General features: G+C 42.2%; 1 protein-coding gene across 1 annotated transcript; it reads right to left on the bottom strand.

Moving 5' to 3' along the window:
• Positions 1 to 209: 209 nt before the first annotated feature.
• LOC139389813 (heparan sulfate glucosamine 3-O-sulfotransferase 1-like) lies at positions 210 to 26,537 on the bottom strand. The gene is made up of 5 exons (XM_071136776.1): positions 26,281 to 26,537; positions 3,662 to 4,054; positions 3,158 to 3,422; positions 2,819 to 2,993; positions 210 to 2,604 (listed from the first exon to the last, which is right to left on the bottom strand). Exons 2-5 carry the CDS (start codon positions 3,887 to 3,889, stop codon positions 2,376 to 2,378), a joined length of 897 nt encoding a protein of 298 aa, XP_070992877.1. The 5' UTR covers positions 3,890 to 4,054; positions 26,281 to 26,537; the 3' UTR covers positions 210 to 2,375.

Genomic DNA, 26,537 nt, shown 5'->3' with positions numbered 1-26,537 from the left:
GCACCTGTGTAATGAACATGCTGCTTAATCAGTTTCTTGATATGCCACACCTGTTAGGTGGATGGATTATTTTAACGTGTGAGGCTTGAGTGTTTGAAGTATGACCACTTTATAAAGAGTCTTACTTTACCTTTGTTCTGCACTGCTTGTGTAGCAGCTAAAGAACTTCCCTGATGGAGCACACACGCACACACGCACACACACCTAGCTAAGTGGAGATAATTGTTTATTGAGGGAGCCTACTCTATTAAATATTGTTCAATACATACAATACATTACATCTCAAACTTCTGGAAATCGAAATTTAAAATTCAAAATCGAAATTCAACAACCCCATCGCCCCCCCAAAAAATACATTTCTATTGAACATGTGAAAGTCAAATATGAGAGTAACACTAGTAACACAATAACACTAGAAGCAAACATAATTATCTAGATGAGGACATTCTTTTGCATACTTTGTACAATGGTAAACAGTTCAGTGAAAATGGTAAGCAGTCTGAAACGTCAGACAGTTTGAAACAGCTTCATATTGCTACAGTAGTTCCACATATACTGTATAGACTGACCTTTTATGCAAAGACTCGCATCAGTTCATAGTGCAAAGACTCGCATCAGTTCATAGTGCAAAGACTCGCATCAGTTCATAGTGCAAAGACTCGCATCAGTTCATAGTGCAAAGACTCGCATCAGTTCATAGTGCAAAGACTCGCATCAGTTCATAGTAGCCCCAATCTCATTTCAAAACATTCTTCTGTACACTCATACATTTATTCTAACAGAGTCCATTCTGGAACTCATCTGTTTCTTTTAAAAACTTCTTCAGGATTTGTGGGTCCCCTGCGAGATAGGTTGAGCTAACATAGGCTAATGCGATTAGCATGAGGTTGTAAGAAGCAAGAACATTTCCCAGGACATAGACATATCTGCTATTGGCAGAAAGCTTAAATTCTTGTTAATCTAACTGCACTGTCCAATTTACATTAGCTATTACAGTGAAAGAATACCATGGCATCGTTTGAGGAAAGTGCACAATTTTGAACATGAAAAGTTATTAATAAACAAATTAGGCACATTTGGGCAGTCTTGATACAACATTTTGAACAGAAATGCAATGGTTCATTGGATCAGTCAGAAACGTTGCACATACACTGCTGCCATCTAGTGGCCAAAATCTAAATTGCACCTGGGCTGGAATAGTACATTATGGATTTTCTCTTGCATTTCAAAGATGATGGTACATTTCTTTGTATTATCTTTTACCAGATCTAATGTGTTATGTTCTCCTACATTCCTTTCACATTTCCACAAACTTCAAAGTGTTTCCATTCAAATGGTACCAAGAATATGCATATCCTTGCTTCAGGTCCTGAGCTACAGGCAGTTAGATTTGGGTATGTAATTTTCGATGAAAATTGGAGAAAAAAAGGGGACGATCCTTTTAAGGTTTTAACAGTGTCTGTTGTAGAACTCATCTGTTTCTTCTAAGTGTCTGTTCTAGAACTCATTTTAATGAACGTCAAAAGTACGAAGCAGGAGCTACAGATATTGTATTTCAAGAGTTATATATGTGTCCTGATTGTTCATGATACAATTGTATGGCACAGGTTATTGTAGTTCCTTTCTGACATTTGATGGCAGTTTGTGCATCAGACAGTGTTCATCCCTGGAAGCAAAGGTTCACGTGACAGGCACCAGGACGAGTGAGGATCAGGAAGTATTAGGACGAACCAGGTATACAGTATCACAGAACGGGCACTTCAGTTCATGTTCTCCAGCAGGTAGTAGCATAAACATTGAATCACTAGAATGGTCTCGTATTCAAGTCATGGTTCTAATCTGTGATGGGTGGAGCAGCCATATTGAATATGCACATCATGTGTGTGTCCCTCATTGAGGGCTTGTCATCTTATACAGTCTTTGCTTGGGATGCTGCTTACTCCCAGGGTTTCAGCCTGGCTTGCAGAAGCTTATTGACAGTACATTTAAAACACAGAGATCTCTAAAGTCCTATGTGTGCAGCAGTAGTCCTCACATCTCTCATCTACCTGAAACTGATTAATCCACCCACTCACCCATCAATAAACACAAATTAAAACATCCAACCAATAATTTTTTGTCATATAGCAAATACTCTTATCCACAGCGTATTACAGTTGTGAGTGCATGCATTTTCTTTCCATACCAGACCCCAGTGGGAATTGAACCCACAATCTTGGCATTGTAAGCATCATGCTCTACCAACTGAGTCACACACAGGACCATCAATCAACCAAGCAAGCCAACAGCATTATGATAACAAATATTGTTATTATGGGCCAATATCTCCAATGTACCCTCTCTATCTCCTCTCTCTGTGCTCTGTCCCAATCAGTTCAACACCAGCTGAAGGAGCGCCCCACCATCTCAAAGAACAGCCTGTTGGGTTCTCTGAAGTATCCACACAGCTTCCTGAAGGCCTGTGAGCTGAGAGGAGCGTGGGGCCTCCCCTTGGACTCATCCAGACACTTGTCATGTCCCCCGGCAGAGAGGAGGCAGTAGAACCCTTTAGTGGTGTTGAAGTAGAAGTTGGAGGGAGCGATGCGTGGGGGAAGGTCCAGGAACCTATAGATTAGAAAACGTTAATCACCTCAATTAGTTTATTCATTTGGCTGCATATTCTTTCTCTCTCTCTCTCTCTCTCTCTCTCTCTCTCTCTCTCTCTCTCTCTCTCTCTCACACACACACACACACACACACACACACACACACACACACACACACACACACACACACACACACACACACACACACACACACACACTAGGTTTTGTGTTACCTCTCAGCCCTGCGGAGCTCCGGGAAGGGGTGTCTGATGAGGGCCTCTCCATCCACCACATGGACCTGCTCCCTGGGGAATACATCCAGCCAGCGGGCCAGGTGCTGGTGGTACAGGCTCCTCTGCAGAGCCTTGTAGGCCGGGTCGATGTGGCCCTGTCGGAGCAGCAACTCCTCTACAATAAAATACAATAGAATACAGTAGAAAATAATATTATAATAATACTGTATTAATAATAGAATAGGATACTTTATTGTTAATTTGTTTGATGTGGCCCACAAATATAGCTAGTTCAGTCCCCACATTGTCATCGCCCGGCCCGGTAACTTGGCTACCTACCTAGAGGCTGGTAGGGCTTGTGGCGGGTCACACGGTTATGAAGGACCTGGGTATAGTCGGAGACGAGGCGCTCGGCGGGGTCGCGGACTATCAGCAGTAGTCGGACAGCAGGATTCATCTCCCAGACCCGCACTGGGACGTGGGGAGAGGCAAAGTATCCAGGGGTCTTCTCCACCGTCAGCTGTCCAGGCAGGGTGAAGGGCATCTGGGCACGGTACCACGCCAGCCCCCGCCGGAAGTGCTCTTCCACGTTGAAGTAGTGCACCTTAATAAAACAGATTTAGAGTCGTTTAACGTCTTATACAATTGTTGTTGTATTTCTTTAGTCGTTTATTGTGTATTTTCATTGTACACACAAATGTAAAGTATCTGTTCTAGGTTTTATCTTATTCTTTCATTCTGTTATGCTGCATAACTCTTTTCATTTGATTGATAGTCTAAATTGTGAAAGTGCTTTACAAACAATGTTATCATGACGTCGATGATGCTTCTGTTTGTCATTACCTCAGCTTTGGCAACCTCTACGTCCGGATGGAGGTTGAGCATCTCTAGAAGGGCCCTGGTGCCACCTTTACGCACGCCGATGATGACGGCTCCAGGCAGGCGCTGCTGGGTGGCATTACGAGAGCGAGAGGAGGAAGAGCCGGCTGCTCGGAGCCCCCGTAGACAGACACATAGCTGGGTCTGCAGTAAGAGGAGAACCAGCAGAACTAGGGGAACAGTCCACAGCATGGTGGACTGGGGGGGGGGGGGGAAGGGGTGTGCCACACACACACACACACACACACACACACACACACACACACACACACACACACAGGGGGCTTGGGGGCTGGGAGGAGGACGGAGGCTCCTTGATAACACAGGTTCAGGATCTAGAAGTCTTCAGTGTAGAGCCTGCAAATAAATAAATGATGTGTTATTTTTAAAATATTGGCATATACTAGTGACGCCTCACTGTGGTGTGTTTTAAAACTGCATGAAGGCTGGAGCTGCTGTGTCAAACTGGGTTTCTCCTCTCAGGATCCATAATGTTTATTCTGTCATTCAATGAATGACAAAATGTGCCGCAATGTCAAGGTAAAAGTTCACGTTTCACCCACATAGCAGTCATAGACACTGAAATACACTGACATGGGCTAACATGAGAAAATAAACAATTTAGAAGAGAAGACACAGGGTTCTTTTTAATAGGAGGTATGGGGGTGTCCTGTATCTCTCAGTCCTGGTCTGGAACAGAGAGGAGGTGTGTGCTGGCTGTCACTTGTCCTCGACAGGCAGATAACCAGTCACGTAAAGGGTGACTTGTAGAGAGCGAATGCAAAAGTCCAGGCACCATGTTGACATGGTGTCTAGGGTGTTGTTTAAAGTCTGTGTTCACCAGGCCTGAACATCGTCACTGCACAGCAGTGTTATAACATTATCCTTCCTCTGACATTGTTGTTGTGTTTGTTTCTGTTGCTGTTGTTCTGTCCGGGCCGGCTTGATGTCTTATTAATTACCTTCTTGTGTGTGTGTGTGTTTGTGTTCAGTGTGTGTGTGTTTGTGTTCAGTGTGTGTTTTCACCGTGTGTGTGTGTGTTTGTGTTCAGCGTGTGTGTTCAGTGTGTGTGTGTTTGTGTTCAGTGTGTGTGTGTGTGTGTGTGTTCCTGGAAAGGAACCTTCTCAGTGTTCTGTTCCTCTGTTCCTCAATAATTACACCTTAGGGGAACGTTGTTGCTCACCCTGGCCTATCTCACAGACCTCCTGAGAGGTTCTCTCCCCTCCCGGAACTCTTGAGAGGTCATCTCCCCGCCCGCACCTCCTGAGAGGTCCTCTCCCCGCCCGCACCTCCTGAGAGGTCCTCTCCTGCCCGCACCTCCTGAGAGGTCCTCTCCCCGCCCGCACCTCTTGAGAGGTCATCTCCCCGCCCGCACCTCCTGAGAGGTCCTCTCCCCGCCCGCACCTCCTGAGAGGTCCTATCCCCGCCAGCACCTCCTGAGAGGTCCTCTCCCCGCCCGCACCTCCTGAGAGGTCCTCCCCCCGGCCGGTGCCTCTTTGCGTCTCACTTCATCACCACCATTAAGTTCATCATCAAGTCACCTATCAAGGCTGAAGTGTTTGTGCTGATGTTTCTACTAGTTACTCTGAAAGTGGTGGCAATGACTTTGTTCCATAAGGATATAAAACACACTGTGTTGTTAGTATCGTGTAGTAATGTTTCTCTCTGTCTGTCTGACTGTGTGTGTTTAGCCTCCCTGGAGTCTCCCTGATACACTGGAGTATTCCCTCCTGTCTAGAGGCAGAGCATTCTGCTTCACTTCCACCCTGCTACTGACCCCCCCCCCCCCCTCTCTCTCTCTCTGACCCTAACCCTGCTACTGACCCCCCTCTCTCTCTCTCTCTGACCCTAACCCTGCTACTGACCCCCCCCCCCCCCTCTCTCTCTCTGACCCTAACCCTGCTACTGACCCCTCTCTCTCTCTCTCTCTGACCCTAACCCTGCTCCTGACCCCTCTCTCTCTCTCTCTGACCCTAACCCTGCTCCTGACCCCTCTCTCTCTCTCTCCGACCCTAACCCTACCACTGACCCCTCTCTCTTCCTTCTGACCCTAACCCTGCTACTGACCCCCTTCTCTCTCTGACCCTAACCCTGCTACTGACCCCCTTGTCTCTCTCTCTCTCTGACCCTAACCCTGCTAATGCACCTCTTCTCTCTCTCTCTGACCCTAACCCTGCTACTGACCCCTCTCTCTCTCTCTCTGACCCTAACCCTGCTACTGACCCCTCTCTCTCTCTCTCTCTCTGACCCTAATCCTATTACTGACCCCCTTCTCTCTCTCTCTCTGACCCTAACCCTGATAATGCCCCTCTTCTCTCTCTCTCTCTCTCTCTCTCTCTTTCTCTCTGACCCTAACACTGCTAATGCCCCCTTCTCTCTCTCTCTCTCTGACCCTAACCCTGCTAATGCCCCTCTTCTCTCTCTCTCTGTGACCCTAACCCTGCTAATGCCCCTCTTCTCTCTCTCTGACCCTAACCCTGCTAATGCCCCCTTCTCTCTCTCTCTCTGACCCTAACCCTGCTAATGCCCCTCTTCTCTCTCTCTCTCTGACCCTAACCCTGCTAATGCCCCTCTTCTCTCTCTTTCTCCGACCCTAACCCTGCTAATGCCCCCTTCTCTCTCTCTCTCTGACCCTAACCCTGCTAATGCCCCCTTCTCTCTCTCTCTCTGACCCTAACCCTGATAATGCCCCCTTCTCTCTCTCTCTCTCTGACCCTAACCCTGCTAATGCCCCTCTTCTCTCTCTCTCTCCGACCCTAACCCTGCTAATGCCGCTCTTCTCTCTCTCTCTCTCTGACCCTAACCCTGCTAATGCCCCTCTTCTCTCTCTCTCTCTGACCCTAACCCTGATAATGCCCCCTTCTCTCTATCTCTCTCTGACCCTAACCCTGCTAATGCCCCTCTTCTCTCTCTCTCTCTCTGACCCTAACCATGCTAATGCCCCTCTTCTCTCTCTCTCTCTCTGACCCTAACCCTGATAATGCCCCTCTTCTCTCTCTCTCTCTGACCCTAACCCTGATAATGCCCCCTTCTCTCTCTCTCTCTCTCTCTCTCTCTGACCCTAACCCTGATAATGCCCCCTTCTCTCTCTCTCTCTCTGACCCTAACCCTGATAATGCCCCCTTCTCTCTCTCTCTCTCTGACCCTAACCCTGATAATGCCCTCACTCATTCTTAATTTCTGTATTTTCCCCAGCCATTTCCAGAAGCCCATCCTCCCCAATTAAGGTGCCACCAACTTCACGTAAACAGTCTAATCTCACAGCTCTTTCTTTTCTATTGTTTTGGTCAACATAGAAGAAGGGAACCCCTGTTTAGGAGCAGTCAGGTATACAGTACTTATTACCTCATGCATTAGCACAACACTGACGGAGACGGCTAATGAAACAATTCAGAAGTATGATGGTATTAGTAAGCACATCCAATTACTCTCAAATACAAGGTGTGAAGTCTCCCTCCCTCCCTCCCTCCCTCCCTCCCTCCCTCCCTCCCTCTCTCCCTCTCTCCCTCCCTCCCTCGCTCCCTCTCTCCCTCCCTCCCTCGCTCCCTCTCTCCCTCCCTCCCTCTCTCCCTCTCTCCCTCCCTCCCTCCCTCCCTCTCTCTCTCCCTCCCTCCCTCGCTCCCTCCCTCCCTCTCTCCCTCCCTCCCTCCCTCCCTCCCTCCCTCTCTCCCTCCCTCCCTCCCTCCCTCCCTCCCTCCACAGGAAATGCAGATGAGCTTTGTGGTTTACATAGATTCACTGAAAGTACTGGTTATATTAACAGTATTCGGTGAGCGCTGGTATTTGTGGTTGGGGGTATGGAGGATTATCCTCCACATGGAGAGATGGAGGGGTGGATGGGGAGGAGGGATGCTGAGTGTTCTCAGCGGGAGTGTGTGTGTGTAACACAGTAGAGAGATTGGCCCCTGTAGAGGGTTGGCATGGTGAAAGCTGGTGGAATGCCAGCCTTGCTATAGATAAACTCGCTCTCTTTCTCTGTTTCTTTCTCGCTGTTTTTTCTCTCTCTATTTGTTACTCTGTATTCTTCTCTTTGTCAGTCCGTTTGTTTCTCTGTTGCTCTGTTCTCTGTCTCTCTCTCTTTCTCCCCCTCTCTCTCTCTCTCTCTCTCTCTCTTTCTCCCTCTCTCTCTCTTTCTCCCTCTCTCTCTCTTTCTCCCTCTCTCTCTCTTTCTCTCTCTCTCTTTCTCCCTCTCTCTCTCTTTCTCCCTCTCTTTCTCCCTCTCTCTCTCTTTCTCCCTCTCCATTTCACTATTGATTTGACTCATCCCTTCAGACAACTATCACAACATACTTAAACCATATTACAAAATATGCAATATATGTGTAGATTGCATCTCTAAATGACAACGACAATCTTATGATTATTTCTCATATTCACATTTAGGATCTGGAGTTTCTCCTAAACGTGTGACCTGACCTGAAAAGTTTATCCTAGCCAAGTCACATGGTCAGGAACAACTCCTGCTACAGACAAGAGGCACTTTTTGTGAAAAAACGTCTGGAAAATGGGTCTATATGACAACGGTGATAGATTGGTTAGAGCCTTGGAGTAAGACTAATATGCTTCCTTGAGCCCATGCAGCAGCTGAATGTGTTGCTTCCTTGAGCCCATTCAGCAGCTGAATGTGTTGCTTCCTTGAGCCCATTCAGCACCTGAATGTGTTTCTTCCTTGAGCCCATGCAGCAGCTGAATGTGTTGCTTCCTTGAGCCCATGCAGCAGCTGAATGTGTTGCTTCCTTGAGCCCATTCAGCAGCTGAATGTGTTGCTTCCTTGAGCCCATGCATTAGCTGAATGTGTTGCTTCCTTAAGCCCATGCAGCAGCTGAATGTGTTGCTTCCTTGAGCCCATGCAGCAGCTGAATGCGTTGCTTCCTTGAGCCCATGCAGCAGCTGAATGTGTTTCTTCCTTGAGCCCATGCAGCAGCTGAATGTGTTGCTTCCTTAAGCCCATGCAGCAGCTGAATGTGTTGCTTCCTTGAGCCCATGCAGCAGCTGAATGCGTTGCTTCCTTGAGCCCATGCAGCAGCTGAATGCGTTGCTTCCTTGAGCCCATGCAGCAGCTGAATGTGTTGCTTCCTTAAGCCCATGCAGCAGCTGAATGTGTTGCTTCCTTGAGCCCATGCAGCAGCTGAATGTGTTGCTTCCTTGAGCCCATTCAGCAGCTGAATGTGTTGCTTCCTTGAGCCCATGCATTAGCTGAATGTGTTGCTTCCTTAAGCCCATGCAGCAGCTGAATGTGTTGCTTCCTTGAGCCCATGCAGCAGCTGAATGTGTTGCTTCCTAGAGCCCATGCAGCAGCTGAATGTGCCATAGCGTCTGTCCGTGTGCCATCTACTCCTAAAGCTTAAGATGCTTCTTGCCAAGTACTCCTCTATGCCGTCAGATAAATGCTACATGAATGGGCTACAGTTTGAAGATCAGATCTCTTTGTTCAGAAGAACAAAGGATGAAAAGAGAAGGAGGGGAAAGGGAGAGCGAGAGTTCTAGAGATCTGAAAAATCCCTTTTTTTTATCAGGGAACCTGACAGTATCTCTCTATATCTATCTCTCTCTCCATCTTTCTCTATATCTATATCTCTCTATCTATATATACAGTGGGGCATTTAGTCAGCCACCAATTGTGCAAGTTCTCCCACTTAAAAAGATGAGAGATGCCTGTAATTTTCATCATAGGTTCACTTCAACTATGACAGACAAAATGAGAAAAAAAAATCCAGAAAATCACATTGTAGGGTTTTTAATGAATTTATTTGCAAATTATGGTGGAAAATAAGTATTTGGTCACCTACAAACAAGCAAGATGTCTGGCTCTCACAGATCTGTAACTTCTTCTTTAAGAGGCTCCTCTGTCCTCCACTCGTGACCTGTATTAATGGCACCTGTTTGAACTTGTTATCAGTATAAAAGACACCTGTCCACAACCTCAAACAGTCACACTCCAAACTCCACTATGGCCAAGACCAAAGAGTTGTCAAAGGACACCAGAAACAAAATTGTAGACCTGCACCAGGCTGGGAAGACTGAATCTGCAATAGGTAAGCAGCTTGGTTTGAAGAAATCAACTGTGGGAGCAATTATTAGGAAATGGAAGACATACAAGACCACTGATAATCTCCCTCGATCTGGGGCTCGACGTAAGATCTCACCCCGTGGGGTCAAAATGATCACAAGAACGGTGAGCAAAAATCCCAGAACCACACGGGGGGACCTAGTGAATGACCTGCAGAAAGCTGGGACCAAAGTAACAAAGCCTACCATCAGTTACACACTACGCCGCCAGGGACTCAAATCCTGCAGTGCCAGACGTGTCCCCCTGCTTAAGCCAGTACATGTCCAGGCCCGTCTGAAGTTTGCTAGAGAGCATTTGGATGATCCATAAGAAGATTGGGAGAATGTCATATGGTCAGATGAAACCAAAATATAACTTTTTGTTAAAAACTCAACTCGTTGTGTTTGGAGGACAAAGAATGCTGAGTTGCATCCAAAGAACACCATACCTACTGTGAAGCATGGGGGTGGAAACATCATGCTTTGGGGCTGTTTTTCTGCAAAGGGACCAGGACGACTGATCCGTGTAAAGGAAAGAATGAATGGGGCCATGTATCGTGAGATTTGGAGTGAAAACCTCCTTCATCAGCAAGGGCATTGAAGATGAAACGTGGCTGGGTCTTTCAGCATGACAATGATCCCAAACACACCGCCCGGGCAACAAAGGAGTAGCTTCGTAAGAAGCATTTCAAGGTCCTGGAGTGGCCTAGCCAGTCTCCAGATCTCAACCCCATAGAAAATCTTTGGAGGGAGTTGAAAGTCTGTGTTGCCCAGCAACAGCCCCACAACATTTTTCTCATTTTGTCTGTCATAGTTGAAGTGTACCTATGATGAAAATTACAGTCCTCTCATCTTTTTAAGTGGGAGAACTTGCACAATTGGTGGCTGACTAAATACTTTTTTGCCCCACTGTATATAGATAGAGATATATATAGAGAGATATATAGAAAGATATATATATATATATATACAGTGCCTTGCGAAAGTATTCGGCCCCCTTCAACTTTGCGACCTTTTGCCACATTTCACGCTTCAAACATAAAGATATAAAACTGTATTTTTTTTTCATGAAGTGGAACGACATTTATTGGATATTTCAAACTTTTTTAACAAATCAAAACTGAAAACTTGGGCGTGCAAAACTATTCAGCCCCTTTACTTTCAGTTCAGCAAACTCTCTCCAGAAGTTCAGTGAGGATCTCTGAATGATCCAATGTTGACCTAAATGACTAATGATGATAAATACAATCCACCTGTGTGTAATCAAGTCTCCGTATAAATGCACCTGCACTGTGATAGTCTCAGAGGTCCGTTAAAAGCGCAGAGAGCATCATGAAGAACAAGGAACACACCAGGCAGGTCCGAGATACTGTTGTGAAGAAGTTTAAAGCCGGATTTGGATACAAAAAGATTTCCCAAGCTTTAAACATCCCAATGAGCACTGTTCAAGCGATAATATTGAAATGGAAGGAGTATCAGACCACTGCAAATCTACCAAGACCTGGCCGTCCCTCTAAACTTTCAGCTCATACAAGGAGAAGACTGATCAGAGATGCAGCCAAGAGGCCCATGATCACTCTGGATGAACTGCAGAGATCTACAGCTGAGGTGGGAGACTCTGTCCATAGGACAACAATCAGTCGTATATTGCACAAATTTGGCCTTTATGGAAGAGTGGCAAGAAGAAAGCCATTTCTTAAAGATATCCATAAAAAGTGTTGTTTAAAGTCTGCCACAAGCCACCTGGGAGACACACCAAACATGTGGAAGAAGGTGCTCTGGTCAGATGAAACCAAAATTGAACTTTTTGGCAACAATGCAAAACATTATGTTTGGCGTAAAAGCAACACAGCTCATCACCCTGAATACACCATCCCCACTGTCAAACATGGTGGTGGCAGCATCATGGTTTGGGCCTGCTTTTCTTCAGCGGGGACAGGGAAGATGGTTAAAATTGATGGGAAGATGGATGGAGCCAAATACAGGACCATTCTGGAAGAAAACCTGATGGAGTCTGCAAAAGACCTGAGACTGGGACGGAGATTTGTCTTCCAACAAGACAATGATCCAAAACATAAAGCAAAATCTACAATGGAATGGTTCAAAAATAAACATATCCAGGTGTTAGAATGGCCAAGTCAAAGTCCAGACCTGAATCCAATCGAGAATCTGTGGAAAGAACTGAAAACTGCTGTTCACAAATGCTCTCCATCCAACCTCACTGAGCTCGAGCTGTTTTGCAAGGAGGAATGGGAAAAATGTCGGTCTCTCGATGTGCAAAACTGATAGAGACATACCCCAAGCGACTTACAGCTGTAATCGCAGCAAAAGGTGGCGCTACAAAGTATTAACTTAAGGGGGCTGAATAATTTTGCACGCCCAATTTTTCAGTTTTTGATTTGTTAAAAAAGTTTGAAATATCCAATAAATGTCGTTCCACTTCATGATTGTGTCCCACTTGTTGTTGATTCTTCACAAAAAAATACAGTTTTATATCTTTATGTTTGAAGCCTGAAATGTGGCAAAAGGTCGCAAAGTTCAAGGGGGCCGAATACTTTCGCAAGGCACTGTATCTATATCTTTCTTCTTCCATCTCTCTCACAGACTCACTGTGGAATCAGACATTTTTCCAAAAACGTATAATTTTGAAGGTTAAGGCATCAAGTCCGTATGGTGAAGTTAAGAGTTGAGGTTTGGGATAGGGTTAAAACAACAACAACAAACGAGTGGCTAGCAGTGGGATTGAACACGCAGCCCTCGGAGACTGAGCTTGCGGCTTACGCAAGTTGCCCCTAGTGGCCGGCTTTGACATAATCTTCTGACGTCCTGGTTACTGGGACGGCTGTCTAACTTCGCAGTGGATTTTGAGCGACCTAGCTGCCCTCTCTCCAGCACAGACACTGACCTTTAGCATCAATCTGCCCCCGACTGGGTTTCAAACCAGACTATACAGAAAACCTCCACACCAGCCACACAATTCTCTGCCCCCTCTCGTCCTGACTCTCACACACACACACTCCAAACCTCTCCCCCCTCACACAAACACACACAAACACTCCAAACCTCTCCCCCTCACACAAACACACACACACTCCAAACCTCTCCTCCCTCTCCTCCCTCCCAGACACCCAGACACCATTTCCCTCTCCCTCCCAGACACCCTTTCCTCTCTCTCCCAGACATCCTTTTCCCCTCCCTCCCAGACACCCCTTTCCTCTCCCTCCCAGACACCCCTTTCCTCTCCCTTCCAGACACCCCTTTCCTCTCCCTCCCAGACACCCCTTTCCTCTCCCTCCCAGACACCCCTTTCGCCTTCCTCCCCAGCTGTGTGTTCGCACTTCCAGGTCAATCGTATCAAGCTCTCTCTAGTGTGAGGAGTATGGTGTGTGTGTGTGCGTGTGTGTGTGTGTAATCTTCCAAATTTGAGGATTGGAAGAACTTCGAAATTTGACGTTTGAGAAACATTGATGAACGTCTAATTCTGACTTGAGACTGAGATCTGGTTGAGTGTTTGTGTATGGCACATTGGTAATGTGTTGTGTGTGTGTGTGTGTGTGTGTGTGTGTGTGTGTGTGTGTGTGTGTGTGTGTGTGTGTGTGTGTGTGTGTGTGTGTGTGTGTGTGTGTGTGTGTGTGTGTGTGTGTGTGTGTGTGTGTGTGTGTGTGTGGCACATTGATAATGAGGAGTATGGTGTATGTGTGTGTGTGAGAGTGAGAGTAAACAGGAAAGAGGAGAGTGTGTGTGATCTAATTATAGAGGCTTGGCATGCATGGCGTCTGGCTGCAGGCGTTGGCATACAGTACACCCCATGCTAACGTCTGTGTGTCTGGTGTGTGTGTTTACATGGCAGGCTGGCACAGAGCTTTATCCAGTGCTTAATTTGAGCCAGATTCTGCCGGAACAAGATCCAGCACCTCTCCATTTTGGACTGTTTCGTTTCGGAACGTATTGGGCCGGATCCCTACCGATCCTGAAAAGTAATTGTCACTTTTTGCAATGTAAAAAGAAAATCAAAAGCAATCAAAGTTAATTCGAGTTGCCTCTGGGCCTGATATTCTAAGATTTGAATCGGGTTGGGCTGCCCCGGGTTTATGGTTTGCAAAACATTGTAACCTATATTTGAGACCAACGCTTGGCCATGGCTGTGTGAGTACTGCTGTCTGTCCAGAATGAAATGAAATCATTCAGAATAGCCTACTACTACACCATGAAAATGCCTGTAATTTAGAAACAGATGATCAATAGTTGCCAAGCTGTGTGTTGCCATTACCAAGGCATAGCCTAGTCATAAACGCGTGGCAAATCTGTCACATTATTACAATGGGATCTCCGTGAAAACACAGGTTGAAAACAAAATGGCTCCTGCTGAAAAGAGAAACCTCGAATCTGTCTTCTGTAGGTGAACTAAATATTTAATCAATTTCCAAATATTGTTTTATAAAGTAGGACCAAGAAATATGCTTTCGGCATGAACTATGACCCCCACATCGGTGGGTGAGTCAGTAAAACTGGATTGCATTTTTAGGACTATAATTTCCTTCCTCATAGTGTAGCCTACAATATGTCTCCACATACCTAGGCCAATGCTATTGATGGATTCATGGTCGTTTTTATGTATCTCAGATTCTCAGTTTGTCAGTGTAGCCTTTCATTTAGATCATTTGTGCGGTATTAAAAAAGATTCTGCCAAAGTCTGCAGTCATGTAAAATGATGTAGAATTGCATGAAATGCGTTTATAAAAGTCCACATTTTCCCTGGACCCCAGGCTACTAAAATGTTCCCATGTGTGCAACTTCTGTAAGTTTCTCTACTCTACTGCTCTATGCCACTACTCCAATGCGATGATACGCATGCAATGCTTTATTATAAAGGGGTTTTGTCCCCCCCCCCTCCCCTCTGGTACCTCAGAGCTCCCCAGGTTACCCCCCTCTCCGACTCACTTTTTGTTCCAGGAGCTCACGATTTACAAATGAAGCGTCGGCTGTGTGTGTGTGTGTGTGTGTGTGTGTGTGCGTGTGTGTGTGTGTGTGTGTGTGTGTGTGTGTGTGTGTTACCACAGCTGCTTGCCACATACCTATCTGTGTGCCATTAAGGTTTGGAGAGGTGAGACAGAGGCATCTATTTTCGACTGGCGTTAAGGCAGCGCAATTGTCAAACGCACGTTCGTTTGCAATTTAGACCTGTTAAAGCCGGCGCTCTTCTATTTTCAAACTCTAGCGCCAGAATCATTTATCTGTTTTATATGAGGTCGCTTGCGCTGAGGTGGGAGGGGTGGCAACATCTGTTGTGTGACCTTACATTTCAGCATGCGGCTGGTATGGATATTTAAGACCAAACCTAAAGCTGGTTTTACTGGGGTAACCATATTTGCGGTAAGGTGATTATGGGATGGATTTTGAGAACGAGTATCCAGCCGTGACGCAGGGCCAGTAATTATGCACATAGAACAAGAGAGATGTGCTTTTCATGCCCTTAAACCTCTTATTTAGAAACCTAAAAAAAACTCAGGTTTTTCCCCATTTCATTTAATTAGATTTTTTTATTTTTATACAAGAATATCCTACCCTCCTCTTAACGAAGGATGTGTTTTTTGTCAGGCCCAATGCCATTGCCAAGTACTCAATACTATCGACAAAGGGTTTGGCTCGTGAGAGCACATTGAAATCTTAAATCACCAAAGCTGTATTAAAATATCAAGTTTGGCAGCAGTAAAACAGTGAGCAGACATCTCCTATTCATCTATGTAGGCTATTATTATTATTATTCTTATTTCAGCCAGGTCCTGTTATTATTGTGGATGTGCGTAAAACCCCTCTATGTAGACTATACTGTATGCCCATCATGGAATGAGAGGAGATAACCCGGTAACACTCGTATTTAGAGACATTTAAGTTATTTTCCTGTAACAATTGATTGTTTTCCGTTTCTTTTGATAAAAAAAACAAGCCCTTAGTAGATGACCTTTTCCCTACTATAACGAAAGCTGGCTCAACAGCAATGTGTCTGGCGTCTTTTTTTATATCCTGGACATGCATTAGCCAAGGAGCCCATCCATAAAAGGTTTCCAAATGGTCTGCTCGCAAAGCTTTTGCCGACATGTTTTTATGTTGCATTATTCACAAAGTCCTACCTGCAGTGCGCACCCCATTCGGTTAGTGTCCATTCCCATTTTCAAAGAGTACCTATTGTCTGGTTACCAAAGACGTACTCCTCCAAACATAGTCTATTCAAATGTTTCTGTCCGATAACGCCATATTAACGGCAGGCCTAGGCTATATCGTGCTTATTGAGAACGTGCCTCACACATACAATACAATACAATTTACAGGAGCTTAGTATTTTTTATTTGAGGATAAGTACGATGCAAAAAGGCCTTTTCTCGTCGAAGCCAATTACTAAGCCAATACTGGGTGTTGTTTTTTTAGTAAAAAAATAACATTTGCCATCACTCAATCACTTGTTGTTGTAGCTGATGCTTTTTAGTATCAATCCACAATGGACTATTCTGCCCCCAGAGGAACTGAAGTTGAGGACAATGATTGCCAATAACCTACAGAACTTGAGACAAATGCATGCAGTATTAAGCCAAGGAAAGCCTTGGTTGGCCAGTGTGTAGCCAAGCCCTCAAACGTACAACTTGTTTAATCATCAAAACGTAGCCCTTTCATGCCACCATCAGCTATTGCAGTCATAATATCAGCTGCGAAAATATAACAAATATTTCTGATACAGCCCTGGACCTAAAGTTCTGCCTTTTGCTCTCCCCAGTGAACGTTTCTCCACTGGATGCAGACCTGAACTGATGGACAGAGGAAGCTAGACCAACCAGCTCTCACTAGATGCAGACCTGAACTGATGGACAGAAGTAGCTAGACCAACCAGCTCTCACTGGATGCAGACCTGAACTGATGGACAGAAGTAGCTAGACCAACCAGCTCTCACTGGATGCAGACCTGAACTGATGGACAGAGGAAGCTAGACCAACCAGCTCTCACTGGATGCAGACCTGAACTGATGGACAGAGGAAGCTAGACCAACCAGCTCTCACTGGATGCAGACCTGAACTGATGGACAGAGGAAGCTAGACCAACCAGCTCTCACTGGATGCAGACCTGAACTGATGGACAGAGGAAGCTAGACCTGTCCCGCTCTACCCTACCTCCTTGTCCGTCCAAATAAAAAATTGAAATATGGATCATTTAGTTGACTGAGATGCACACCTGGGGCGGCAGGGTAGCCTAGTGGTTAGAGCGTTGGACTAGTAACTGGAAGGTTGCAAGTTCAAACCCCCCAGCTGACAAATCTGTTGTTCTGCCCCTGAACAGGCAGTTAACCCACGGTTCCTAGGCTGTGATTGGAAATAAGAATTTGTTCTTAACTGACTTGCCTAGTATAAAAAATTAATGGAAAGACAGATAAAGCATCCAAGCGAGCGAAACAGCGCCCCTCTGTCTCCATATTTGTAGACCATGCATCTGATACTGTCTGGACAAAAGGAGTATGGCATGTCATACCTTTTCTGGCCAGACATCATCATTGGCTACATATATATATATATAGTAAGACAGAGGGGCGCTGTTTCACTCGCTAATTTTAGCAGAGAGGAAGAGGAGAAGCGAGATGGCTCACTCTTGCCAAAATCTGTCCTGAATAAGTCCATTTGCATTTCTATGGGCATAATATAGACCTAAGCTTTTTGCCTGCATTCCCGCCTTGGGGACAACGACTCACATTGTTAGGGTGGAGACATGAGCCTCTCATCATTATTTACAGATCTCTGGTTTCAGTTACTCACGAATTAGAAAGGAAAGTTGCCGGGTGCATAGTGCACCGTTAAGCTGGCTTCCCCTAAAGTAAATTGATGTTTTGCCAAAATTATATAATTACTCCTGCCTAAAGAAAATCATTCAAAATACTTCACCAGAGAGCTTGACTTAGCTGTGGATTGTTTCAAATCACAAGTGCGTAGGCCTAGGTCTATTTGGGCAGCGCACGTTGCTGATTATTGAAAAGCATCTAAAATGTGTCTGGAGTATAATTTAAAATGTTGAGACAAGACGAAGAAGATATTATTATTATTATAAACAGAGTAGCAGAAGAAGAAGAGGACATTATTATAAACAGAGTAGAAGAAGAAGAAGAGGACATTATAAACAGAGTAGCAGAAGAAGAAGAGGACATTATAAACAAAGTAGAAGAAGAAGAAGAAGAGGACATTATTATAAACAGAGTAGAAGAAGAAGAAGAGGACATTATAAACAGAGTAGAAGAAGAAGAAGAGGACATTATTATAAACAGAGTAGTAGAAGAAGAAGAGGACATTATTATAAACAGAGTAGAAGAAGAAGAAGAGGACATTATTATAAACAGAGTAGAAGAAGAAGAAGAAGGGGACATTATAAACAGAGTAGTAGAAGAAGAAGAGGACATTATTATAAACAGAGTAGTAGAAGAAGAAGAGGACATTATTATAAACAGAGTACAAGAAGAAGAAGAGGACATTATTATAAACAGAGTAGAAGAAGAGGATATTATTATTATAAACAGAGTAGAAGAAGAGGATATTATTATAAACAGAGTAGAAGAAGAAGATATTATTATTATAAACAGAGAAGAAGAAGAAGATATTATTATAAACAGAGTAGAAGAAGAAGAAGAGGACATTATTATAAACAGAGTAGTAGAAGAAGAAGAGGACATTATTATAAACAGAGTAGTAGAAGAAGAAGAGGACATTATTATAAACAGAGTAGAAGAAGAAGAAGAGGACATTATTATAAACAGAGTAGAAGAAGAGGATATTATTATTATAAACAGAGTAGAAGAAGAGGATATTATTATAAACAGAGTAGAAGAAGAAGATATTATTATTATAAACAGAGAAGAAGAAGAAGATATTATTATAAACAGAGTAGAAGAAGAAGAAGAGGACATTATTATAAACAGAGTAGTAGAAGAAGAAGAGGACATTATTATAAACAGAGTAGTAGAAGAAGAAGAGGACATTATTATAAACAGAGTAGCAGAAGAAGAAGAGGACATTATAAACAGAGTAGAAGAAGAAGAAGAAGATATTATTATAAACAGAGTAGAAGAAGAAGAAGAGGACATTATTATAAACAGAGTAGAAGAAGAAGAAGAGGACATTATTATAAACAGAGTAGAAGAAGAAGAGGATATTATTACAAACAGAGTAGATGAAGAAGAAGAGGATATTATTATAAACAGAGTAGAAGAAGAAGAAGAGGATATTATTATAAACAGAGTAGAAGAAGAAGAGGATATTATTATAAACAGAGTAGAAGAAGAGGACATTATTATAAACAGAGTAGAAGAAGAAGAAGAGGACATTATTATAAACAGAGTAGAAGAAGAAGATATTATTATAAACAGAGTAGAAGAAGAAGAAGAGGACATTATTATAAACAGAGTAGAAGAAGAAGAAGAGGACATTACTATAAACAGAGTAGAAGAAGAAGAAGAGGACATTATTATAAACAGAGTAGAAGAAGAGGATATTATTATAAACAGAGTAGAAGAAGAAGAAGAAGATATTATTATAAACAGAGTAGAAGAAGAGGACATTATTATAAACAGAGTAGAAGAAGAAGAAGAAGAGGACATTATTATAAACAGAGTAGTAGAAGGATATATTCTTATTATTATAAACAGAGTAGAAGAAGAATAAGAGGACATTATTATAAACAGAGTAGAAGAAGAAGAAGAGGACATTATTATAAACAGAGTAGAAGAAGAAGAAGAGGACATTATAAACAGAGTAGCAGAAGAAGAAGAGGACATTATAAACAGAGTAGTAGAAGAAGAAGAGGACATTATTATAAACAGAGTAGAAGAAGAAGAAGAGGACATTATAAACAGAGTAGAAGAAGAAGAAGAGGACATTATTATAAACAGAGTAGTAGAAGAAGAAGAGGACATTATTATAAACAGAGTAGAAGAAGAAGAAGAGGACATTATTATAAACAGAGTAGAAGAAGAAGAAGAAGGGGACATTATAAACAGAGTAGTAGAAGAAGAAGAGGACATTATTATAAACAGAGTAGTAGAAGAAGAAGAGGACATTATTATAAACAGAGTAGAAGAAGAAGAAGAGGACATTATTATAAACAGAGTAGAAGAAGAGGACATTATTATAAACAGAGTAGAAGAAGAAGAAGAAGAGGACATTATTATAAACAGAGTAGTAGAAGGATATATTATTATTATTATAAACAGAGTAGAAGAAGAATAAGAGGACATTATTATAAACAGAGTAGAAGAAGAAGAAGAGGACATTATTATAAACAGAGTAGAAGAAGAAGAAGAGGACATTATAAACAGAGTAGCAGAAGAAGAAGAGGACATTATAAACAGAGTAGTAGAAGAAGAAGAGGACATTATTATAAACAGAGTAGAAGAAGAAGAAGAGGACATTATAAACAGAGTAGAAGAAGAAGAAGAGGACATTATTATAAACAGAGTAGTAGAAGAAGAAGAGGACATTATTATAAACAGAGTAGAAGAAGAAGAAGAGGACATTATTATAAACAGAGTAGAAGAAGAAGAAGAAGGGGACATTATAAACAGAGTAGTAGAAGAAGAAGAGGACATTATTATAAACAGAGTAGTAGAAGAAGAAGAGGACATTATTATAAACAGAGTAGAAGAAGAAGAAGAGGACATTATTATAAACAGAGTAGAAGAAGAGGATATTATTATTATAAACAGAGTAGAAGAAGAGGATATTATTATAAACAGAGTAGAAGAAGAATATATTATTATTATAAACAGAGAAGAAGAAGAAGATATTATTATAAACAGAGTAGAAGAAGAAGAAGAGGACATTATTATAAACAGAGTAGTAGAAGAAGAAGAGGACATTATTATAAACAGAGTAGTAGAAGAAGAAGAGGACATTATTATAAACAGAGTAGCAGAAGAAGAAGAGGACATTATAAACAGAGTAGAAGAAGAAGAAGAAGATATTAGAGAACAGATAGAGAATAGACATTAGAGAATATTATTTATATTATTATAAACAGAGTAGAAGAAGAGGACATTATTATAAACAGAATAGAAGAAGAAGAAGAGGATATTATTATAAACAGAGTAGAAGAAGAAGAAGAGGACATTATTATAAACAGAGTAGAAGAAGAAGAAGAGGACATTATTATAAACAGAGTAGTAGAAGAAGAAGAGGACATTATTATAAACAGAGTAGTAGAAGAAGAAGAGGACATTATTATAAACAGAGTAGATGAAGAAGAAGAGGATATTATTATAAACAGAGTAGAAGAAGAAGAAGAAGATATTATTATAAACAGAGTAGAAGAAGAGGACATTATTATAAACAGAGTAGAAGAAGAGGACATTATTATAAACAGAGTAGAAGAAGAGGACATTATTATAAACAGAGTAGAAGAAGAAGAAGAGGACATTATTATAAACAGAGTAGAAGAAGAAGATATTATTATAAACAGAGTTGAAGAAGAAGAAGAGAACATTATTATAAACAGAATAGAAGACGAAGAAGAGGACATTATTATAAACAGAGTAGAAGAAGAGGATATTATTATAAACAGAGTAGAAGAAGAAGAAGAGGACATTATTATAAACAGAATAGAAGAAGAAGAAGAGGACATTATTATAAACAGAGTAGAAGAAGAAGAAGAGGACATTATTATAAACAGAGTAGTAGAAGAAGAAGAGGACATTATTATAAACAGAGTAGAAGAAGAGGATATTATTATAAACAGAGTAGAAGAAGAAGAAGAGGACATTATTATAAACAGAGTAGTAGAAGAAGAAGAGGACATTATTATAAACAGAGTAGTAGAAGGATATATTATTATTATTGTTATGAACAGAGTAGCAGAAGTGTATGTGAAGTGTGAAAGTGTGTCTGTGTGTGAGTGGCATCAATATGCATGTGTGTGTTTTGTGTGTATGAGCGCATGTAGTGTGCTTGCGTGTATGTGTTGGAGTGTGCATGGAGCCAGTGCAAAGGAATCAGTGCAAAACAACTAAGATAAATAAATACATAATAAAAGGTGGTAAATTGTGCTGATACGCAGAGTAGACAACCTGCTACACTTGTGAGAAACAAGTTTCGGTTTAGTTTTGCTTTATGTGAGCAATGATCATGTGTGTGGTTTCTCTGTCCTGATAAAGTGGAGGGAGCCGCCTGAGCACGCAAACCTGCTGAGTTGATACAATGTTGCACTTCACTAGCGATAGCTCAAGTCAAGACAGATAGAACGGGAGGCAGATAGGCAGAGTAGAGAGATGAACCTGTATTTCCATCAGGATATTTTCTACTGTTTTTGTTTGTTGGTTTTAGGCCTGTATATTTTACTTAGCTGACTCTAATACTACTGCATTGGCCTATAGCTGTCTGTCAGTTCCATTCTCAAATGTTTTTAGCCGCACAATGGATCAATGTGTCCAGGTGTTAAAGGGCGTTGTTCTTGCATTATTTGAATTTTATCATTTTTTATTCAGATTTTTATAATGAACCATCTAAAAACTTGACAAAACTAAAACGTTATTAAAATTAAACTGTTCCATAAAAATGCGCATGTATAAATTGTCATAACTGGCAAACAGTTTGGTAGGATAAATTGTAAACTTCCCCAAACTATAAACTCAGGAGCTGTCTATGGTCTTCATTATAACGCCTGTTAACAATGGGTCCACCTATGTAAAGATTACTGGGAGTTTATATATGGAGTGTGTGACTTTCTTTTTATAGGTAACATGATGTACAAAAAAGTTAAGATCAGCTCAAAATATTACACAAAATAGAACTGGTCAGGAGCCTGTAAAACTGACAGCATTCCCTCCCCTCTCTATCTTTCCCAGTCTATCGCTCCCCTCTCCATCACTCCCCTCTCTGTGGAGATAGAGAGTGGAGATAGAGAGGGGGAAATAGAGAGTGGAGAGATAGAGAGGGGGAAATAGAGAGTGGAGATAGAGAGGGGGAAATAGAGAGTGGAGATAGAGAGGGGGAAATAGAGAGTGGAGAGATAGAGAGGGGGAAATAGAGAGTGGAGATAGAGAGGGGGAAATAGAGAGTGGAGATAGAGAGGGGGAAATAGAGAGTGGAGGAAATAGAGAGTGGAGAGATAGAGAGGGGGAAATAGAGAGTGGAGAGATAGAGAGGGGAGAGATATAAAGCGGAGAGATAGAGAGCAGAGAGAGAGAGGGGAGAGATATAGAGGGTGTTATGATTAACTAACAGAGTGTTTCTACCCTGGAGTTAACAGAGTGTTCCTACACTGGAGTTAAGATTAACTAACAGAGTGTTTCTACCCTGGAGTTATGATTAACTAACAGAGTGTTTCTACCCTGGAGTTATGATTAACTAACAGAGTGTTCCTACCCTGGAGTTATGATTAACTAACAGAGTGTTTCTACCCTGGAGTTATGATTAACTAACAGAGTGTTTCTACCCTGGAGTTATGATTAACTAACAGAGTGTTTCTACCCTGGAGTTATGATTAACTAACAGAGTGTTTACTACCCTGGAGTTATGATTAACTAACAGAGTGTTTCTAACAGAGTGTTCCTACCCTGGAGTTATGATTAACTAACAGAGTGTTCCTACCCTGGAGTTATGATTAACTAACAGAGTGTTTCTACCCTGGAGTTATGATTAACTAACAGAGTGTTTCTACCCTGGAGTTATGATTAACTAACAGAGTGTTTACTACCCTGGAGTTATGATTAACTAACAGAGTGTTTCTAACAGAGTGTTTCTACCCTGGAGTTATGATTAACTAACAGAGTGTTTCTACCCTGGAGTTATGATTAACTAACAGAGTGTTTCTACCCTGGAGTTATGATTAACTAACAGAGTGTTTCTACCCTGGATTAACTAACAGAGTGTTTCTACCCTGGAGTTATGATTAAATTAACAGAGTGTTCCTACCCTGGAGTTATGATTAACTAACAGAGTGTTTCTAACAGAGTGTTTCTACCCTGGAGTTATGATTAACTAACAGAGTGTTTCTACCCTGGAGTTATGATTAACTAACAGAGTGTTTCTACCCTGGATTAACTAACAGAGTGTTTCTACCCTGGAGTTATGATTAACTAACAGAGTGTTTACTACCCTGGAGTTATGATTAACTAACAGAGTGTTTACTACCCTGGAGTTATGATTAACTAACAGAGTGTTTACTACCCTGGAGTTGTGATTAACTAACAGAGTGTTTACTACCCTGGAGTTATGATTAACTAACAGAGTGTTTACTACCCTGGAGTTATGATTAACTAACAGAGTGTTTACTACCCTGGAGTTGTGATTAACTAACAGAGTGTTTACTACCCTGGAGTTGTGATTAACTAACAGAGTGTTTACTACCCTGGAGTTATGATTAACTAACAGAGTGTTTCTAACAGAGTGTTCCTACCCTGGAGTTATGATTAACTAACAGAGTGTTTACTACCCTGGAGTTGTGATTAACTAACAGAGTGTTTACTACCCTGGAGTTGTGATTAACTAACAGAGTGTTTACTACCCTGGAGTTATGATTAACTAACAGAGTGTTTCTAACAGAGTGTTTACTACCCTGGAGTTATGATTAACTAACAGAGTGTTTACTACCCTGGAGTTGTGATTAACTAACAGAGTGTTTACTACCCTGGAGTTATGATTAACTAACAGAGTGTTTACTACCCTGGAGTTATGATTAACTAACAGAGTGTTTCTAACAGAGTGTTCCTACCCTGGAGTTATGATTAACTAACAGAGTGTTCCTACCCTGGAGTTATGATTAACTAACAGAGTGTTTCTACCCTGGAGTTATGATTAACTAACAGAGTGTTTCTACCCTGGAGTTATGATTAACTAACAGAGTGTTTACTACCCTGGAGTTATGATTAACTAACAGAGTGTTTACTACCCTGGAGTTGTGATTAACTAACAGAGTGTTTACTACCCTGGAGTTGTGATTAACTAACAGAGTGTTTACTACCCTGGAGTTATGATTAACTAACAGAGTGTTTCTAACAGAGTGTTCCTACCCTGGAGTTATGATTAACTAACAGAGTGTTTACTACCCTGGAGTTGTGATTAACTAACAGAGTGTTTACTACCCTGGAGTTGTGATTAACTAACAGAGTGTTTACTACCCTGGAGTTATGATTAACTAACAGAGTGTTTCTAACAGAGTGTTTACTACCCTGGAGTTATGATTAACTAACAGAGTGTTTACTACCCTGGAGTTGTGATTAACTAACAGAGTGTTTACTACCCTGGAGTTATGATTAACTAACAGAGTGTTTACTACCCTGGAGTTATGATTAACTAACAGAGTGTTTCTAACAGAGTGTTCCTACCCTGGAGTTATGATTAACTAACAGAGTGTTCCTACCCTGGAGTTATGATTAACTAACAGAGTGTTTCTACCCTGGAGTTATGATTAACTAACAGAGTGTTTCTACCCTGGAGTTATGATTAACTAACAGAGTGTTTACTACCCTGGAGTTATGATTAACCAACAGAGTGTTTCTAACAGAGTGTTTCTACTCTGGAGTTATGATTAACTAACAGAGTGTTTCTACCCTGGAGTTATGATTAACTAACAGAGTGTTTCTACCCTGGATTAACTAACAGAGTGTTTCTACCCTGGAGTTATGATTAAATTAACAGAGTGTTCCTACCCTGGAGTTATGATTAACTAACAGAGTGTTTACTACCCTGGAGTTATGATTAACTAACAGAGTGTTTACTACCCTGGAGTTATGATTAACTAACAGAGTGTTTACTACCCTGGAGTTGTGATTAACTAACAGAGTGTTTACTACCCTGGAGTTATGATTAACTAACAGAGTGTTTACTACCCTGGAGTTATGATTAACTAACAGAGTGTTTACTACCCTGGAGTTGTGATTAACTAACAGAGTGTTTACTACCCTGGAGTTATGATTAACTAACAGAGTGTTTACTACCCTGGAGTTGTGATTAACTAACAGAGTGTTTACTACCCTGGAGTTGTGATTAACTAACAGAGTGTTTACTACCCTGGAGTTATGATTAACTAACAGAGTGTTTCTAACAGAGTGTTCCTACCCTGGAGTTATGATTAACTAACAGAGTGTTTACTACCCTGGAGTTGTGATTAACTAACAGAGTGTTTACTACATGCCACAACACATCCATGACTACCTGTTTATCCACATACCACAACTCTTCCACTAACTGTTGCCAAACAGACCATATCAGTAACCTCTCTCTCTCTCTCTCTCTCTCGCACACGCGCACACACACACACACACACACACACAGACACACACACACACACACACACACACACACACACACACACACACACACACACACACACACACACACCCACACACACACACACACAGTATGACTCTCAGAACAAACCGACATTCACAGACCACTTCCTCTGAGAGGAAGAGTTAAAAAAGCGATAGAGAGAGAAAGTGAGACCGGAAGAGTGGGTGAGAGATTCAGTGTATGAATAAGAGACATACTGTAGGGAGAGAGAGAGTGACGTCTTACCTGAGTCACTGGGACTCCGGTCTGGTGTTCCTCTTGTCTCTTTCTGTGGCTTCCTCTGTCTTCCTACTCTTTTTCTCTCCACTCCTCTGTGTCTGGTCTCTTCTCTCCAGTCCTCTGTGTCTGGTCTCTTCTCACCAGTCCTCTGTGTCTGTCTGGTCTCTTCTCTCCAGTGTCTGGTCTCTTCTCTCCAGTCCTCTGTCTTCCTACTCTTTTTCTCTCCAGTCCTCTGTGTCTGGTCTCTTCTCTCCAGTCCTCTG

This window comes from Oncorhynchus clarkii, chromosome 30 (assembly GCF_045791955.1).
Source record: "Oncorhynchus clarkii lewisi isolate Uvic-CL-2024 chromosome 30, UVic_Ocla_1.0, whole genome shotgun sequence".
NCBI classification, from domain to species: domain Eukaryota; kingdom Metazoa; phylum Chordata; class Actinopteri; order Salmoniformes; family Salmonidae; genus Oncorhynchus; species Oncorhynchus clarkii.
This window is presented reverse-complemented; position numbering and strand designations above follow the sequence as displayed.

Excerpts from the sequence above, each read along its gene's own strand:
- LOC139389813 (XM_071136776.1), bottom strand. The coding sequence starts at position 3,889 with ATGCTGTGGACTGTTCCCCTAGTTCTGCTGGTTCTCCTCTTACTGCAG. Across the intron at positions 3,423-3,661 it reads TAGAGGTTGCCAAAGCTGAG|GTGCACTACTTCAACGTGGA; the intron begins GTAATGACAAAC and ends TGTTTTATTAAG. Across the intron at positions 2,994-3,157 it reads CAAGCCCTACCAGCCTCTAG|AGGAGTTGCTGCTCCGACAG; the intron begins GTAGGTAGCCAA and ends ATTTTATTGTAG.